Raw genomic sequence first — 19,833 nt, forward strand, 5'->3', positions numbered from 1 at the left:
TAGGGATTTGTGAATCAAACTAAAGAATACTGGCCTAAGAGATTTACTCCAGTAACCAGTATTTAGAAATTGGTGATAGACATAAAAAATAGGAGGCAGGAATGGAAGGAATGAGCACAGTTAACAGAAGTACATGCTATTATCTAAACTTATTGTATAATTTGCAACATAACTGTCATTGTGAATACAAACCATAAAAACATGTTGTGATTGTCATGAAATATTTCATATACACAGACCATTTGCCAGAATAACTTTCTGTAAACAGTTCTTCATGTGGGTTGCTAAATTTTGTTTATTTGCTGTAGAAGTAGACATTTAACAAATATTTGAAATACTAAATCACTGAACAAAGTCAGTGTCTGTTGTCTGGCCACAAATTACTTGGAAACATTTATACACGTGGCCCAAAGCAGCTGCTGGCAAGATGCAAGCTTTTCTTTAGTAGTCTAATAAGATGTTTTGATCTAAAAATAATACAGCTTCAGCTCTAAAAATTTTATTTTTGCTTGTTGTGTACTTTAGTTTCCCTTTTACCTTAAGAATATGCATTTGGAGACCCACTTCTTAGCACAAGCAGTTTTATCAACAATGCTAATTGTAGTCTCTCAAGAGTCTATTGTCCCATATTAAAAAGCTATTTTTGCTAAATGAGTTTGGTCATTAGCAGAACACAAGTTTCTTTTTTTTTTTTTTCTCCAAAATAATCCAAACTAAAATGGCATGGTGGACTGTTTGCCTGTGAACTAAATGTAAAAGGAGGCTTAACATTTCTAAAACCTGTTACGTAATGTTAGGTCTCTGCACTGCTGCCTAGGTACTGAAATGAAGGGAACATCAGATATCCCAAACACCTGTAGTTCTTGGTGAACTATCTGAGAACTGCATAGGCTCAGCTGTGGTGATTCATCCCACGCTGATAACGAAGTTCATCTCCTAAATTCAAAGACGTGTTTGAAGATGTTGGTCTAGCAATGAGAACTGAGATTACTGGAAACTAGGCACAGCAATAAATCTTGGGTATTTTAGTCTTTATCTACACACAGTTGATACCATCACATCTTAGAAGAACCTTAGTGTTACCAATCTGTTGCTGAGAAAAGCAAAGGAAAGATGTACTCACTGAGCGGGGAGAAGAAGGGGCTTCCTTCTGCTGATCCTACGTCTTTCACTGTTTTCATGTATGTTGCGGCATCTGTAAAATGAACAGAGAAGAGAGGCATGGGATCCTTGATAGTCTCTAAATCCCACTAGCTTTAAAGACTTGGGAGGAGGACGTGGCCTATCATCGGCTGTACCTATTTGTGTTTTGGCATAAAGGTATAGCTCTAGATTCTGGGGAATATGAAAGGGCATTTTAAAAGAATTGTGACCCGACACACACCCCCTGAGCTGGATAAATGGTCATTTGTGAATAACCAGTAGTTGAATCTGGCCTCAAATTTTGTCATTCTGTAAGGCCCAAGAGTAGACGGCCAGAAGCCCCTTTCTCAACAGGAGAAAAGCAAAAGAATTATTCTGTAGATTGAAAGTATTATGACTGTATGCCTGTGAAGTTGGTGGTAGCGGTTTGTGTTGTGTTATAATTTGTTCTATATATTAAAATATTTAGTGTTGCAGATTTTGCATGATATTAAAAAGGAAAAAAATTATGAATAATGTTTCTGAAGGAAAATTATATGCTGTACTGGAAGCCTCTTGTAGGCAGACCCTTACTCAACAAAACAAAAAGGATGCATAATCCTGACTAAATTTTTCTTAGGTTTTCTATCTAGAGAAGTCTAAGCTTATTCAGAACTGTCTTTACAAAAGTAGACCTGGTGATGTCTGAAATGGAGAGTAGAAACTTCTGGATCTAGATGAAATTCTACTGAAGCAGCAAGCTGGAAAATGCTAACTACATGAAACTGCAGTCTGGCAGGTCTGAGCAAGACCCAGGAGGCTCAAAGTTTGTTGGAGTGGAGTACAAGTTAGCTACTTTCTTCATTCTCAGACCTATTGGTGGAAATGAGTAAATATTATAACAAATAAATAAACTATTAAATTCTGTGGCTGAGAAGGGCTAGACGTACAATTTTACCCACCACAGTTCGGGTTTTGCTGCAGTTAGCTTTCATCGCTAGATGTTTCTTCCCTTCAACCTTCTCCTTCAGTTGAAGGGCATCTGGGGCTGTAGACTTGAAGATTCTGAGTGATTGCAAGGGGAATAAATCCTTGTAAGATTATGTTAAATTCCTAAAAAATATTTTTCCAGTTTATAGAGGAGAGCTTGATCTGATCAATTTATTTATCAGAATGAGGTTCCAAAATATCACAGAATGAGATATTTTCAAAGGAAATGACGACAAGCAGGAGTGTTGCAGTGAAGGAAGAACTTGGGATCTGGTGTATAATTATGTAAATAAATTCTTTTAAACAAGTGCTAAGGAAATAAATGAGTTATGACTGGGAGATGTGGTAGATGTACTAGACCTCACACTCATTGGCATGAAAGATGATGAGATATGATAACCTCATTCTGTACCACATACTTAGCTGACAATATACTGCTAGAATATCAAGAAAAGGCAAACAAATAGCTGTTTGACTGACTTTGAGTGAAGGAATCACCTTATTATCTTCTGATAAGTTCCCACTGCACAAGTTTCTGTTGGAAAGGACTGTTTTCTAAAAGGTTCTCAAACTGCAGATACACAACTTGATCTAACTTTTTGCCTTCCTTCCTTAATGCCTTCCCTTCATGCTGTGCTCTCTCCATCCCACTGCTTCCCCTTACAAAACCATGTATGATTACTTTTTATGATAGGACCCTATTCACATTAGGAAGTGAGATGTTTTTACTGCTGTAGAAGAGAAGCAACTCCAGAGTCTGCATCTTTAAAAAAATGGAGTTGTAGTAGATCAGAATGGATTGTTGTGTGTGGTGTTTTTACTCCGCTGGGCAGCTGAGCTCCACCACAACTGCTCTCTCACTCCCCCTCCTCAAAGAAAAAGGGGAAGAAAATACGATGGGAAGGGCTCAAGATAAGGACATGGAGATCACTCACCAATTATTGTCATGGGCAAAACAGACTCAGCATAGGGAGATTAATGTAATTTATTACCTATCACTAGCGGACTAGAACACTGAGAAACTAAAAGCAAACTAAAAAAACCACCTTCTTCCCCCTGCTTCCCTATCGACCATCTTCTACCTCCTGCGCCCAAGCAGCACAGGGGAACGAGGAATGGGGGCTGTGGTCAGTCCCTAAAGCTTTGCCTCCGCTGCTCGTTCACGGTCACTCTCTGCCCCTGCTCCACATGGGGTCCCTCCCACGGGATGCCATCCTTCCCAGACTGAGCCTGTGTGGACTTCCCACAGGCTGCAGCTCTTCAAGAACTGCTCCCACACGGCTCCGTATCACAGGGTCCATCCCCCAGGAGCAAACTGCTCCAGCACGGGTCCCCCACGGGCGGCAGCTCCCCCCAGACCCCCTGCTCCTGCGTGGGCTCCTCTCCACGGGCTGCAGCTCCGGCCCGGGGCCTGCTCCTGCGGGGGCTCTCCATGGGCCGCAGCCTCCTCCAGGCCACATCCACCTGCTCCACCGGGGGCTCCTCCACGGGCTGCAGCGTGGAGATCTGCTCCACGTGGGACCCGTGGGCTGCAGGGGGACAGCCTGCTCCACCAGGGGCCTCTCCACAGGCCACAGGGGAGCTTCTGCTCCGGCACCTGGAGCACCTCCTGCCCTCCTTTGCACTGACTTTGGTCTCTGCAGGGCTGCTTCTCTCTCATTTCTCACTCCTCTCTCACAGCTTCTGTAGCACAGCAGTTCTTTCCCTTTCTTCAGTCTGCCCTCCCAGAGGCCCAACCAGCATCGCTCCCTGGCTTGGCTCTGGCCAAGGTCCCTTTTGGAGCAGCTGGAGCTGGCTCTGATCTGACATGGGGCAGCTGCCGGGCTCTGCTCACAGAGGCCACCCGGCAGCCCCCTGCTACCAAAACCTTGCCATGTAAACATGATACATTTTATTATCAAAATATTTTATGCAGTTGGGATGATTTTGCTACATTTATTTATTATTTTTTTGAAACTAACACAAGTGGAATTGTCTCTGAAGTTTTCTTCTGATATTTCAGAACGCGCTGGTTCAGTTCATTTGCTTAAATGTGAAAAGCAAGAGTCAGCCACCAGTGTGTAACTAACCAGTGCACTCAGGATTAAAAACAAACAAACAAATAATGATAATAATAAAAATAGACTTTGGATTTTTCCTTCATAAAAGTCAGAGAGAAGGCTGATTTTAGAGCTTTCATAAAACACAGTATGGCTCTTCATTCTTCACACAGCACTGCTAGATACCTGTAAGAATGTGACTGAGCAGAAGTAGCTTATTCTAATGTTTTGATTAGAGTGGTACCTGGGATGATTGAATTGCTCAGAATTTGGAAATTTATCACAAACTCGCTATGTCTTTTTTTTTTGTTGTTGTTGGTTCACTGGTTTCTTTCTTTCTTTTTCTTTTTCTTCCCTTCTTTCTTTTTTTTTTCCTTTCTTCCTTTTCTTTCTTTTAATTGACTGAGCCTTATAAGCAAGCTTTGCTTGCTGCTACTCCCAAGTAGAGAATCACTGATCCAAGTCAGTCAGCCAGAATATACTTGTGTTTGAGGAGATACAGTGACTTTTTGATCTCGGACTTTTTTTATGAAACTGAATTACTTAGATACTTTTGCTGCTTTAGTACCTCAGTCACAATCCCAGAGCTGCCATTTCCTACTTTTATTCTCTTAGTGGGTTTTCCTCTTGCTTTCAGACCTACGTGCATTGAGAGTTCCTTTGTGAGAGGGTTACATTAGTGAAGAGTATGTTTTACACTAAAGTATAACGACAATATTTTAAAAGTATTTTTCAAGAAAGGGCTGAAATTAAAACCCTTGGTGCCCACTTTCTAGGAAAAGTAGGTACCTGTGGCTGACATTTCCACAGCTGATATTACAGAGAAATCCATACACTATACAGACTCTATACAAGATGCTTTGTGCTTTCAACTTAGATTTTCCTGTGTAACATGGTATATTGATATTCTGTGTTTTTCTTCCCTGCTGAGCTTTGGAAAAATTTAAACTTGAGGTGAACATTTCAAATCTTTACATACCTGGCCCAAATGAATATAGCAAAATCTTGCTGTAATTTTTGACATATTCAGGCTTGTCTTCAGGCAAATACTACAATGGCCAAAGCCAAAAATGTCCAAGTAGATCAATTCTGTATTTAGATTCACTCATAATGATTATATCACGGTTCAGTAGGACTGTTGCAAAATCACTGTCATGGAGAAGCAAAGAGGAGTATTTGGACCAGGTCCTTCCAGAATTTTTCCTGTCTCTACTGAGACAGGAAGAGATGGAAGGGGGAGGAGGGAAGAAGGGGTTGTTCCTTGAGTGCTTTGTCTGGAGATATTATGTTTAAATTGTTTGTATTCAAGGAAGGAAGAGAGAGGACATAAATATCATCACATTTAAATAAAGCTATTCCCTGAAGATACTTTGGTTTAATATAGTGGTATTATCAGTTCAATGGGCTGCGATTTTTCATTTCATTCATCACTTACTTATACTATGAAAGTTTCTGAAACGCTTCATTTAATTGTACTAAATAGATCAGTCATGATTTTCTAGTTAAAGTTGTAGGAGGCTTTCATTTTGAAACACCATTATAACTTTCAAAATAATTCCTTTTAAGCTGATGTTTAGTGTCAACCCAAGTGTGACTCATGTAGTGAAGTTGGAGAAAATCACCTTAGCCATTTTTACATTATGGGAGTCTGACAAGCATTTTCTTTTTAAAAAAATACAGCTTTCATCGGTCTGAAATCAAGCCCCCACACATTTTAGTTGAAGATACCTGTTAGCTTACCTCAAGCGAAAAAATAATAAAAACTGGTTATGCAATTAAAGCGCTAACCAGGGCTTGCAATGACCCTGTCATAAGGGTCTATAGGTTTATTTGTGGTTCTGGGCAGGTCATTTAAACTGCACGTAGACTGAAAGCCTGGTATGCTCAGGGCAAACCCTGATATTCAGGTTCCCCGATCACTCAGAACAGAGCTCTCTGTATCTCCCTTCCTGTGTGTTTAGGCTTTCTCCTGCAAAAAGCAATGTATATAGGATGCTTGCATCTTGTGTCAGTATGGTACTCAGGGAACAGCCAGAGCATCCAGCTGGATGCAGGAATTGGAGGTTCCATGTTTGTCATTTTTGCGGTGTTAAACTGGACATCCTGGACATCCTCCTGAGAACAAGTTAAAGGCCTGGTGTCTCATCCCCGGTGTATGTCTCCACCACTAGCCCTGAGAAAGTTTCCGGGCTGCCCCAGCTGTATCCACACAGGCAGCATCCCATGTGCTGACCAGAGGCACTTCAGTACCTTCTCTGAAGGCCGTCCTAGAGCTTCACAGGCTTTCAACTTCTTGTGTAGCACATACATTTTGGGACCCACTTGCTGCCATACACAAAGGGGCCATCTGGTGTGTGTGTTTGTGTATGTATGTTCCTGCGTATCTGCAGGAGGAGATTACCTTAGACTGACATGTTGGCCAAGACATGTTGCAGACACTGTAGGCCTCAGACTGCTTCATTGCTCACCTAAGGCATGTTTGTGTTGGTGTCTGACTGTCAGAGTACAGAACTGAGAGAAAACACATTGGTGTTTTTATTACAGTCTACTTGAATGTTTGCACGGAACAGGGTAGTCCCAAGACTGAGGCACGTCTGGTGGTTGTCTCCTGGCACATCTCCTATGGCCTGGCTGAAGCCAGCAGGCTGGCCTGCAGTCATGAACGCTTGTCTTTGCCACAGGACAACAACAGCCAGGATATGAAAGGGAAAGAGATGTGTGCTCTGTTAATATGTTGTGAGTTGGAGAACCAAATCCTCTGAAGTCAGTAAGGGGAAGGAGGGAAATTATGTTAGAAGTAGGATAAACTCTGGCAAGAACCTGAAATCTTCATTAGCTTTGATGAAGGCCCTGGGCCTGAGGGATGGGAGAGGTCGGATGGCAGTAACCCAGAAGAGGAAAGTATGGATTTGGTATCTTTTTCAGTTTCTAATCTGTAGAATTTATTCTTTTCCATTCCTCTATTTTCTTTTGCTCAGGAACTGCCTCTGTTTAACAGAGTACGAATTACATCTCAGCTAGTGTTTCAAGAAACCGCATCTTTGTTTAAAGTAATTCTCCCCCACAGCAAGGGCAAAGCAGCAAATAAAACTTTTCCTAACAACAGCTATTCCCAATATCAACTGTCTGGAGTGTTTCTGCCTATCAGCTGGGCAACTTGGGTTATCCTGATGACATCCAACTCTCATGTTTTTCCTATACTGGCTAGCCTATAGGATCAAATGAAGTTCAGGAACTTGAACCTTACCTTCAGTTATATAAGTAGCTCAGGCCAATGAGCAGATAGATCATGTAAAGATTTATATCCTCTAATCATGTAGGCATTCAGCAAAAGATCATGGCTAATGCCCATCTTCTGACAGACTGTGTCTAACTGCAAGAACACAGTGAAGTTTATTGTGTAGGAGATAGAAACGGTTGGGAGTAAGGATCAGGATATGAAATTAACTTCTCAGAAACTAAAGGCCATCATAAAGATAACTTCCCATCCTAAAGCATTCCTCCTCAATTTCTTTATTGCAATGAAAAAAGAATAGAGCCACATAATTTCTCTGCCAGTATCTTACCAGTAACCAGTGGTCCAGTCCTTCATCCCATCCATTCACTTGCTGATTCAGATTCTCTAAACTGATAAGAGAACAAACATAAGTAAATCCCAGCACATCTCTGGCTTTTCCCCCTTCTTGAGTCCCATGTACCACCATTAAGCAACATTTCCAGTCAAGCCTCAGCTTTTAAATCATATGTATTCGTGCTCAAAGTTTCTTCTGCTATTTCTCAAGCTCACTGCCAGAGCTACCCTCTCCAGTCACAGCAAATCAGTTACTTGTCATCCTCAGACCTATTTTACCTTTCCAGATTTAGCTAGTTCTTTTCATACATAAGGCTATATGAGATACAATCTCTTTCCCCAGTTTTATTCCAGCCTGAACTTATATTTTACTGTACACCCAATCTGACACGAACATTGCAACACAACCAGACAGGAGAAAATGAGAGTGTATTTTCCCTTTAATTCTTTCCTAGGACAAAGCTTTCCCTAGTCTAGTCTTCTCAGATAGTATTGGAGGGCTAAAATATATCTTCTTTGCCCTCTCAAAAAGGGGCCTGTCATCTTGTGATAAATTAATAAAACAAGATACCATATCACTGCTTAAAAAACTGAGAAGCAGGGAATATTTCTGAAATCTTAGGAATGTTGTATGTTGAAATCTTCGTATGTTGTAAATTGTACTGTACTGTGGATTTTGATTATACAATTTTTCACTTTTGGTAAGGAATTAAAAATTAGGAAGAGCCTTTTGACCCTCTTCTCACTTCTTCTTCCACTATTACTTGCTTGTTACTGGAGGAAAACAGTGAATGTTAAAAAAAAAATAATTAAAGGGAACTTTTGAATCTCTGGCAGGGGAGAAAGGGCAGAAGTGGGCAAAGTGTCCCCCATGACACAGTTATGCTGTTTCTTCTAGAAAAGCATGAAAATATTTATTTTCCCTCAACTTTGCAAATAGTTGAACAATACAAGGAAAATGGATTCTACCCATGTGTAACTTGCCCGTATTTAGAGTACTTTTGAAGTGTTACAGATTACCTATCAAGGAGTGGGGTGGGAAGCACTTTTGAGCTATATAATTATAATTATCCTATTGCAATCAGTAAGCAAGCCACGCATATATGCAGAAGACCAGAGATGAAGAAACCCACAAAGATAGAGTTTAGACACTTTGTAAACATTTAAAAATAGGAAATCTTCCATTACATTGTGCAACTTCATTCAAAGTATTTCTTTGCCAATCCTCTTCAGTTTTTAAATACATCTAGATTCTAGGAGGCTGGTGAGGGATGAAATAAGCTGAAATCCATTTCCCTTCTTATGTCTCCTATCTTTACATCATCGGTGAAGATACAAGAAAGGAAAATACACACATACTATGTTAAACAAGAATATTTGCTGAAAACAGGTTATCCCTTAAGGTTTAGTCTATAATACATTTATCTGTATAATTGTGTAATATTGGCCAGGAAGTATATGTTATCTAACATTTAGGCTGTGTTGCAAAAAAAAAGAATATATATATATATAAAAAAAAATCAGCAACTGTTTGTTGGGACCTTTTCTTTCATCCAGCATATCATTTGCAGAGGAAAACCAAAGGCTACCAAACTGTTCTGTCAGGTAGCTAAGAACAAGGCAGTAGCTGGTGACAAATGCTTTGACAATCATGCAGTGGGAAAATTAGAGGCAAAGGGTTAGAACAGCTAAAAGAAATTTTCTGAGGTCTGAAATGAAAGAGGAATATGGTCACAGAAATTATGACTAAGATGAGAAAGATTGAATGGAAAGACATCACAAATACCTTTCTGGAAATAAGGCTGTTACACATTTGTTAGAATGACAGCAGACTACATCCCCCCCATCTGTGGAACAGAAGTCTGAGATGAGTAGGCAAAAATTAAGAAGGAAATATACAGAACTAAGAGAGGAATAGAAATAAAGCAGGGCAAGAAAGTGAAATAAAAATAGAATCAGTGGAATAAAAGAATGAACTAAAATAAATATTAAAATACATGATACAGGAGGAAGGAAGTCCATGAAAGTACAGGAAAAGTGAGAGAAAGCTAAGAGAGGAGAACATAATCTTCAACTAGGGAAATTATATTCCTTTAGAATGAAGAGATATTTAGTTTTGATTGACTTAATCTTCTTCCACTGCCAGAAAAACATATGCTTCTTGAGTCCCATCAAAAATAAGCAATGATTTTTGAGGAAAAGAAAAATGACATCAGAACATTTACTATGAACAATAAAAGTACAATACTGTATTTAACATATACCCACTATATCCAACAGTAGGAATGTCTTCCTTTTGTAGCGATAAGTTATTTATAGGAAATATATTTAATTGAGAGCAAGAGGAGAAATAATAGAACATGTTAACCTTGCTGAAAGCATAGCAAATATTTCATTACAATTCTTCCAAGCATTACAATTTAAGTATCACTATTTCAATAATATCAATAATGTTGAACTTACTTGAAACATGAAGAGTAAGCATCTGACATAATACGTGCCACTACATACATTTAAGGTCTTTCATGTTACAGCATTCAACATTGACTACAAAGGAGAAATTAGGGCCTCAACCATTTCTAGCAAATGCAATTAAGTGGAATCTGGTGACTGTGCTTAGACTTTTTATAGACTATGTGCTAATTCACTGCATAGAAAAGATGCAATGTTTAGCCAGATGGAGCACAGAAGAAGTTGAACAAAGTCTTTTTTTTTCCCCTCGCTAATGGTTTGATTTTCTTAGTTCTGTTGTCTCACTCTGAAATTGCACAATACTTAGTGTCTACATTTTAAAGTGATCTAATACATACTCTGAAAGCTGTCACATATGCAATAAAATCAGTAACAGTTCACTTCTGTGAAGAAGAGTATTTCTGTTACTGCCTCTGAAATATATTCCTCTTCTGTGACAATAAACTGTCAGTTATCATGAAGTGATTATGAGGCCAGCCTCTATTGCAGAAAGACAGGTATCAAGGCTATCATACAATAATTAACAAGGTCACTTTTCACATTATAACACCGTAGTCATGCACTTTAATGCCTATGTCTCACCACTTAAGTCTTTTTGTGTTTTTGCCCCTTTGCTTCCATCTCAATTGCTTAAATACGTGATAAGAATAATATTTCCCTGATCAGTTTGTATAGCTTATTTATTTAAATGCAGTTCTGCGGGACAAAGTATCTCCTATTTAGTGGGTACACAGTACCCCTGAAAAGAAGACAATTTCTGTTAGGGTGTTCAATGTAGCCATAACAGAAATAATAGATATGACCATTGTTTCAGCATGCTACATTTATATTTAATTTACCTTTTAATATATCAAAACATAAGCAAAAATAATAATTCTAGATAGATCGGTATACTAGGGATGGTTCTGAATGCTGGATAGCTTTTAGGAATGGCATCGTTCTTCTATTCTTGCTAAGTATCTCTTAATGTTGCACTGAATTGAACAGAAAAATTGTGGAAGATCATGAGAGAATCACGGCCACCAAAGGAAGAGCAGAAGATTTGCATCATTCTTCAGAATAAGTTATTATGGCAGGTGAATCATTAGACAGGATTGTATAGCTGTGGGTTGGCAAAGAAGCAAATACGAGGAACTATGTATTGAAGCTGAAAAGCTGCTGTACTAGAAAAAGAGCACAAAAGCAAACTAGTAAGCATTTTTGTACCTTTTAAGGAAAACACTTCTATAACTCTAAAAATCAAAAATAGGAAGAACAGAAAGCCTCAGCTTAAGCTCAACTCCAACTCAAATAGTAAAGCGATAGAAATAGAACGGTATCAGATTCCCGATAGAAATAGCTATAATACACATCTCTATAATTTTCACGACAGCTTTTCCAGTTCTGTTCCATGGTAATCCAAACTGCTTCATAAAAGCAAGGCCGGACCTTGGCAGATGCTAAACTGATTCAGGAATAACCAACTGATAGATAAGGTCAGTGATAGGGAGTAACCAGCCAGATAAAGTCTTAGAAACAAATGTGCACTAATTAAAATAGAATTCCATCTACTTATAAAGTACATGGAGACCAGAGACAAAGGAATTATATGTGTGTGCTTCAAAAAAAAGCATAAGCAATCCCCATGTCATAGTGCATTCAATTTATTATTGGGTTGTGCAGGAGGCTTTAAAACAGTTTTAATACTCTTAGCTGTTTATTTTTCTGTTACTCCGACTATCATCACAGACAAGTAACAGAAGTGAATGGGACATCCTAATGCTATTTTCTTTCTGTTGTTGAAGTTGATGTAGCTGTTAAGTTTCAGTTTGTCTCAGTTTGCTTTATTCATAATTCAGAAGGTGGGGGGAATAGACTTATCTCAAAATTTCCATTCTAGCTATGAACAATTTTCCATTTTACCGCCTAAATATAACAGATATTTAGCTTTCTCAGGTGGGAACAAAGAAAAGGAAATGAACTTTCTGCTGGGAAAAAAAATAGGTTCAAGCCACCAAAAAAAGAAAAAATAAATCATGCTTGGTTAGCCTGAAATGCTACCATGCGTGGCACTGCTGCTTTTTTAGTTTTGGAGAAAGAATTGGTATCTTCTTCCATATCTATGGAATTGCTTCAGTCACAAATGGAGAGTTATTCATGTGCAGATGATGAGAAATATCTTCATGGAATTTATTTCTGATGATGAGGAGACGCCTATGTGAACTCACTTCACAGTAGTGGAGAAAAAGAAAACTTTTTTACAGTTTTCTAGGTTAGAGAATAAAGTAAACTTATTTACAAAAAAAGAAATTGTATTGAGCCTGTAGGGCATTGGGGTTTTTTTGCCTTTTTTTTTTTTCAATATATAGTAAGATCAAGTGGCACACAGTAGCAGTCCAGTTTTTGTCCTGATAATCATTGTGCCAGCGGCAGAATATGACAGCCATCACAACAAGCAAATAGCTAAGAAAAGCACGGATGGGAAGAAGGAATACAAAGAGTCACAGTAAGACAAAATGATGTGCCAGAAATGGAAACTAGGGTCTGTGGATTCCGGTTCTGTCTGTGATACACTGCCTACCCTCCATGTAAGTTACAGCCCGACGCTTTCTGTAGTATTTAGCATACTGAGCACACTCATTACAAATGCCTGTGTGATCTGCAGTTCAAGTGACAATGGAGTCTGTGTTAGCCCTGTGGGACAAAAACTGTTCTAATGGATCATTGTAATACACCAACATCAAAAAGACAGAATGAAAACAAAACAAAACCAAACCAAACAGAAAACCCTGCATGCTCTCCTATACAGTTGTACTGGTTTTATTATTGTCTGTAACAATTTAGAGGTACTGGGAAAGAACACTAGATCATGGCAAGCCAGATATTTATTAAGAGAAAGGGAAAAAAGGACTTATTAATTCACCTTTTGCGTTATTGTTATTGTAAATGGGGCAAACGGTGGCTGTTCACAATAGTTGATGATAGCACCCCAAGGAGGGGGAAGCTCTTCGCGCCTATGCATGAGCAGAACTGCAGAAAGGGGATGGCGAGTGATGATTATTCCTCCCTAGGGCTGAGCACCCCTTGTGCCTCACACCTGAACAGGACTGCAGCACAGGAGGCAGTTTCTAATCCTCCAGCAGGGAAGAGAAGAAATCAAAAGAAATGAGCCCAGAACTGGGGATGTGCTCATGGGTTTACACATAAATTTAAAAACAAATTTATTCTGCCCCTCACTATTTCCCTTCTGTTTGGTCTATGTTCTCTGCTCTTACTTTGAGCTATTTGAGCAAGGAATTGTCTTCCAGATTTCAGTGACATAGTACAAGAAAAGTTCCCATAAGCTTTCTGTCGTTATATGCCCTAGATACTTGCAAGAGGTTGTCTCTGCTCTTTTCCCTCCATTCACGCAGCAGCCTTTCTTTCTGGAACAGCAGCAGGGCTGGGACGAGACCATGTGTTGTGCTTGTAACAGTGATCCCACAGTGGTTTGGGGCAGGATCCTGCACTTGGGTGTGCTGCACACAGCATCAGGCAATGCAGAATGAGAAGTAAGGGCCAGGTGCCTGCAATAGTGAGCTTTTGGGGAGTAGCCTAGATTTAGTCCCCTCTGTGCTGGGTGTAATATGAATAGGTGGTAAAGAAGCCCTGTGTGGCACAACTGTGTATTCAGGAAAGTCAACGGAGGAAGAATAGCAAATTGCATTGCCCTTTTCTTACCACTGAGAACTGAGGCATGATTTCTTTCCTGCCAAGATCAAAACGAACATCTGTGGCATGGAAAAAGAACAAATCTCAGAATAGCAAGTCCAAGACACTTCTTTCTTGTGTGGATGTCTGAGATACATGAAATAAGCTTTTTGGGGAATTTGACTTCAATCTTTCCCAGCATTAATGCCTCAAGATGTTACATATTTTTGGAATGATACAGTAAGTTCAGCTGATTTACCTTTAGTCATTTTGGAAGGTAGTAATTAAAGATAAGCATTACAAAGTATATTTTTGCAATGAATTTAACACAACACTTTTGAAACTCAGGAATGTATTAAGTCTTGGACACTCTCTAGTGTATTAGACAACAGTAATGATTTACATTATTTTGAAGTTGCAAGTAAGTTTTCAAAGGTAATAGATTTATTATAGAGATAAAAAGATAAAGTTCCTTCATTTATGCCTGCTGACTTTTTTTCCTATCATACTACATTTACCAAAATGGGTAAGGCAGAAAGGATGCTGGTGTATTTTTATGTTAATTAATGTATTTTAATTTCAAATAGCATTTTTGAAGCTCAGATAGCTTCCCAAAAAAAAGTGGTGCCAGGGCAAAACCAAAGAATTTTAATTCTTTTCAGTATACTTCTACTTTTGTGAATTCTTTTTGTTATATTCTGATACCTCACTAGGCATTCAGCGTGTGTAGCCCACAGATCTGATTTTCACAGAAATCTAATTTAACTGTTTTGGCTATATAATGAAGCTCACCTCGTAATCATGTTATTTTTAACGAGCAATTGAGTAATAGCTAGAAAAACACATACATCAGGAAGGTGGACCAACTTTTAAATATTATTTTTTTTAAGCAATACACTGTAAGTGCCATGTAAGCTTTCTTCACAAAGGGTGCATTTAGCTCTTTTGTAGCTAAGTCACGCTATGCTCAGACAAATTTTAAGGGTGTGCCACTGCTATCCCAGAAGGAATGGGTTGGTTTGAGCAACTTTCCTCTTTCCTCACTTTGGAAAAGTCTCCCTCTTTAGCAGTGCAACCAGTTTTGGCTACTATTGTGTAAAATAGAAATCTCCGTGGCGTCTACAATACGCCCAAGGCTTCTGGCACTAGGGTGATGGTTATGTTCTAATATGAGATTTCCTCCTCTAATATGAGGATGATGAGGTGGACAAGAAACAACCTTTTCTAACACTGTGATCCATGTTTGTACATCCTAGTGCCTTAATTCCAGCCAATTTTAATACTCCTAGATCACAGCACCACCAGGCACGACTTCTTTGGCACAATAGAGGACTGCTGTCATTTGCTTGTGTATGCTGTCAAGAATAGCACACAATAAACCGGTTTGTCCTTTGTATAAAACTTGCCATATCAGTAATATAAATGCCAGTGATGTTGTTGACAGTGGTTGTTGTTACTCATCAGAACAGATCATGAAATGATGCATCCTTTTATTTCCAATACTGTAGCATACCTGGGTTCTTGTTTAAAGCAGCAGCACTAGCCTTAATTTACTGCATTGCAGTAAAATCAACAATGCAGCATTCTGCAGAGCTAGGAAAATACTTGTATTTTGACTTGCTGGGTGAATAGGGAGAGGAAAAAATGCTCAGATAAAAAAAAGAATTTACTCATATTACTATATTTCTTGTTTATAACCTTCCAACAGCTTCACTGTATAACTGAATGCTGGTACCTCTTGAAACCCAAACCATGTTCTGAAACCTGACGTGAAACCATGTCTTTTATGAGTAGGTAGCAATGTGAATCACATTACTTTTTCTCAAAATTCTTCGGGGGGGGGAAGGGGGGGGAAGAGAACAAAAGAACAATTTGAGAAATTAACAGGAAGTTAAGCTAAGCAGAAACTAAATTTCAAGTATAAATGTTAAGTGGAAACATACAAACAACAACAAAAGCCACCAAACATCTAATTCCATCTAAGAGAAGCTCCCATCATTAGAGAGAACATAAAGAGATCTTCTGCAGTTGAGAGCAAATAAGCTGAGGATCTTGGTGTACAGCTATATGAGGCAATAGTGATAAATGTTTTACTAGGAAGAAACAAACAAACAAACAAAAAGGAAAAAGTGGTTTAAGCTCTCATAGCTTTGGAAATGTGGAAGTTGTCAGCAGACTTCATTTTTTGTACAAAAACTTGACACGTTGTTTACGATTATTTACCATTCTAAACTTAGCTTCTGGTAAAACTATGTTGTTTTCACAGGTCTTCCTGAACTGGCACTGTGATAGATTGTTATTTTGTTCGGTAGAAGTTACGATATTGAATAAATGTCATTTCTAATTAAATGATGATAAAAAGAATTATTGTAGTATTGAAATAATCTACTCTTGACATAAGTTTACAGTTTGTAGTGCCTGTCTGCAACGTGAAACTAAGAAATGCAACTCATCATCTCAGATTAGTGGCAGGGATCTTCAAAAGTGATGAATAAGAAAGGAATGAAGATGAACTCATGCTTCTTTGAACTTAAACATCCACTCAAAAAATATACTATATGTTTGTGGAGCACGCACTTGTCTATACACCAAGATTTCATAAGTTAGCCAAATAAAACTTGGGTTTCAGAATTTCCTTAATAAACAAAAAATTAATTATCTGTATGAAGATTGCACAAATGCATTAAAATCCCAGTCCTTTGTGGCTAGAGATTTCCCTCTAGGAAAGAGGTTTTATACAGAATACCATCACCATAAATCTTAAAGTGAAAAACTTATACATGGATTTACTAGTTTGAAATACATGCATTGGAAAATGTAAAAACAGAAACCTTAGCTGAAGATATTATATTTAATAGCAGACTGTGGGGAATTACTTTTATCAGTTAACCACTACATTATATAATAACTCTACGTTGTTGTTCTAGGTACCTGGGAATAACAAGACCTCTCACGTATCCTGTAAGGCAGAACGGGAAGTGTATGGCCAAAATGATCCTGTGTGTATGGCTCTTGTCTGCCTCTATCACCATACCCCCACTCTTTGGTTGGGCCAAAAATGTAAACGATGAAAAGGTTTGTTTGATCAGTCAAGACTTTGGCTACACAATTTACTCCACAGCGGTTGCGTTTTATATCCCAATGTCAGTGATGCTTTTCATGTACTATCAGATTTACAAAGCTGCTAAGAGGAGTGCTGCCAAACACAAGTTTGCTGGTTTTCCCCGGCCAGAAGAAATGGAAGGGATTTCTATGAATGGAGCTGTAAAACTGCACAAGGAATCCGAAGAATGTACTAACTTTTCACGACTCCTGAAGAACGACAAGAAAAACATTTCCATCTTTAAGAGAGAACAGAAAGCTGCCACTACACTTGGAATTATTGTCGGGGCTTTCACCGTGTGCTGGCTGCCGTTTTTTCTCCTCTCAACTGCCAGGCCCTTTATCTGCGGTACAGCGTGCAGCTGTATCCCACTGTGGGTTGAGAGAACATTTCTATGGTTGGGTTATGCAAACTCCCTCATTAACCCTTTTATATATGCCTTCTTCAATCGGGACCTGAGGACAACTTACCGCAACCTCCTGCAATGCAGATATAGAAATATCAACCGGAAACTATCGGCTGCAGGGATGCATGAGGCTCTGAAGCTTGCAGAAAAACCAGAATTTGTTCTGTAAGGTCACTTACCCTTTACTATGGTAATTTATTGTTTTGCCACATTAGCTTTGATTTGAAAGAGCTATGGAAAGAAACAGGTTTCTTGAGCGCTGTTAATAGTCACCAAGATGCTGGAGGGTTGCAAGGTTAATTCCTGTACAGCCCCCCAGTCCTAGCGAGCCCAGAGAAACAAGATGACAAAGAATTTGGTCACAGGGGAAAAGAACTGAAGTGCTAGATGTCAGAAAGAGGAGGGTAAAATGTAGTGCAGGATTTTTGAGCTGATAGTGAGGAAAGAGCAAAGTTGCTCAAACCAACCCATTCCTTTGGCTCCTGGCCCCACAAAACTTTTAGTAGCTCTGAATATTGGATGCAGCTTGTATCCTAGAGAATTTTGCTGTAATAAAGACCAATGAATGGTGAAAAGTTCAGTAGAACTCATTTCTTTCCTCTTTGTTATCATAAAAATAAACCATCCGAGATGAAGCTGGATCAGAGAAGTTATAATGCTTAGAAATACTCTTTGTTGTGAAAAACAGATGTCCATTAGGTGTTAATTTACTGGATTGCCTGGGAAGAAAGTACTTCATGAAGATCATTTGTTGCCTTTGCACAGCAACTATGGAATGGAAAAAATACATTACACTTTGAATGTGAATATAAGTTTGAGTAAATTCACATGGACTACAGCTACTGCTGCCATGCAGCACAATTAGTTGCACTGCTTCTGTGGTAATTATACCAGGTAAAGATCTTGCCCTATATTGCTAATAGAACAAATGTCTGATAACCATTTGTTTCAGGAGCTGGTCTTTGTCCATCTTTTCTTCCTTAAATTATCTTGGCTTTATCATTTGAGCCTTTCTCTAATCTAGATGGAGACTGTCTACACTCAGGGCTTGGTTTCTGTTGATAAATGGCTAGTCCTTGTTCCAATAGAGTAGTTAATTTTATGCCTGTTTGGAAGTTCTTCTAGCTTCTTGGGATTTCTTTCGTTTCTGAAGTCAGTAAGAAGATGACATTCAGAGACATCTGGACTTTATTCTTCCAAACTGATGTTGGTCATCACTTCTGCTTAAAATGATTTAAAACCTTGCCTTGTGTAAGAACCAAGAACATTTCTGATTTTTAGTTCTTGTTATTTCCCTCCACCACTGCAGCTCTTCCAAGTGTGTGATTCTACTTCTCCTGATATTGGTAACAAAGCTCTTCCCTTGGTGGAACACGATCAAATATTATAATGATATTTTTATATATCAACAATAACAAATGCATTAATTATTTTTATGCATTATAGTAATATATTAATATAAATGTGCTAATTATGTGAGATATTAATGTAATAAGATAATAAGAAGCTTATAACAACATATAAAGACAAGATGTTTCCTATGGACAGAGAGATGGCACTGCATGCCATGTTGCAGAGGAAGCACAGGGTGTATTTTTCAGAAACTGGGTTTTCAGATATCTGGGTATTGCAGAGGAGACAATGCTCATTATCAAAACACCTCGGTAGCAAATCACACTTTAGGTTACCTTCTGTCCCCACTTTCTCAAGTGTCTCTTTAAGACAAAATGACTTAGTCTGGATTTACATCAGTGAATTCATTTTAGTAGTAGGAAATTTGTTCCAGAGTCCTTGTTCAAAGCATCCAGAGATCACTGCAAACACTCGAGCTTGTAAGTAGAGGTTACAAAATAAATAAGACCTGGATTGACATGCTGAGCTGTGCACACTGAAATAAGCTTAAGGCATTTTAGATGGATTTCTACACCAGGATATATCGAGTCAAGGTATATGTTGGCCTCATTTTTAGAAAAGCGTAACAATTTTCTAACAGTAAAATATATGCTATATCCCAGGATCAGAAAGTTTTTGTAAAAAAAGTTTCAAATTAATCTGAACCATTCTGATTTCAGTTCCTTCTGGAATATTTAAAAGTGGACAAAAAGAGATTTTGACTAAGAATGCCCACAAGCTTTGTAGTAGAGAGTAGGGATCATGTTAATTCAAACATATTTTCCATATTCACCATGAAATTATGGATATTTCTGACTTTGTTACCTATCAGAGAAGCATTTGTTGTTGGTTTTTAGTTCCTAACATGAGTGAGAAGTTTTCACTTGTTTTCTGTAGTTTTCTTTTCTTATATGAAGAAATTTTGAAGAATATAGAAACGAAAGTATCTGTAAAGATTTCAAGTGGAATTTTAAAAATCTGAGGCTGATTTAAGAATTCTGAGCATAAGTTTCAGCTGTTATTTTTCTGTGGGAAAGTCTGAAAAGTTGTAGTTGCTCCAAATAAGATT

The 19,833-nt window shown here is 38.5% G+C and overlaps 1 protein-coding gene and 1 long non-coding RNA gene across 3 annotated transcripts in view; one reads left to right on the forward strand and one right to left on the reverse strand.

The window, feature by feature from the left end:
* HTR7 (5-hydroxytryptamine receptor 7) overlaps nt 1-19,833 on the forward strand; it is a 44,497-nt gene that overhangs the window by 11,024 nt on the left and 13,640 nt on the right. For both annotated transcript variants that reach the window (XR_010832992.1, XM_013171299.3), the window contains exon 2: nt 16,791-17,537. Coding sequence is in view for 1 of the 2 variants with exons in the window: in XM_013171299.3 (XP_013026753.2) it covers nt 16,791-17,537 (747 nt within the window). In the remaining variant the exon portion in view is untranslated. The remainder of the gene's footprint in view (nt 1-16,790; nt 17,538-19,833) is intronic.
* LOC125183394 (uncharacterized) overlaps nt 1,124-19,833 on the reverse strand; it is a 134,873-nt gene continuing 116,163 nt past the window's right edge. The window contains exons 2-3 of the long non-coding RNA XR_007165326.2: nt 7,718-7,778; nt 1,124-1,195 (exon numbers count right to left, since the gene is read on the reverse strand). This is a non-coding gene — a long non-coding RNA (uncharacterized lncRNA). The remainder of the gene's footprint in view (nt 1,196-7,717; nt 7,779-19,833) is intronic.

This window comes from Anser cygnoides, chromosome 7, assembly GCF_040182565.1.
Source record: "Anser cygnoides isolate HZ-2024a breed goose chromosome 7, Taihu_goose_T2T_genome, whole genome shotgun sequence".
Taxonomy (NCBI): domain Eukaryota; kingdom Metazoa; phylum Chordata; class Aves; order Anseriformes; family Anatidae; genus Anser; species Anser cygnoides.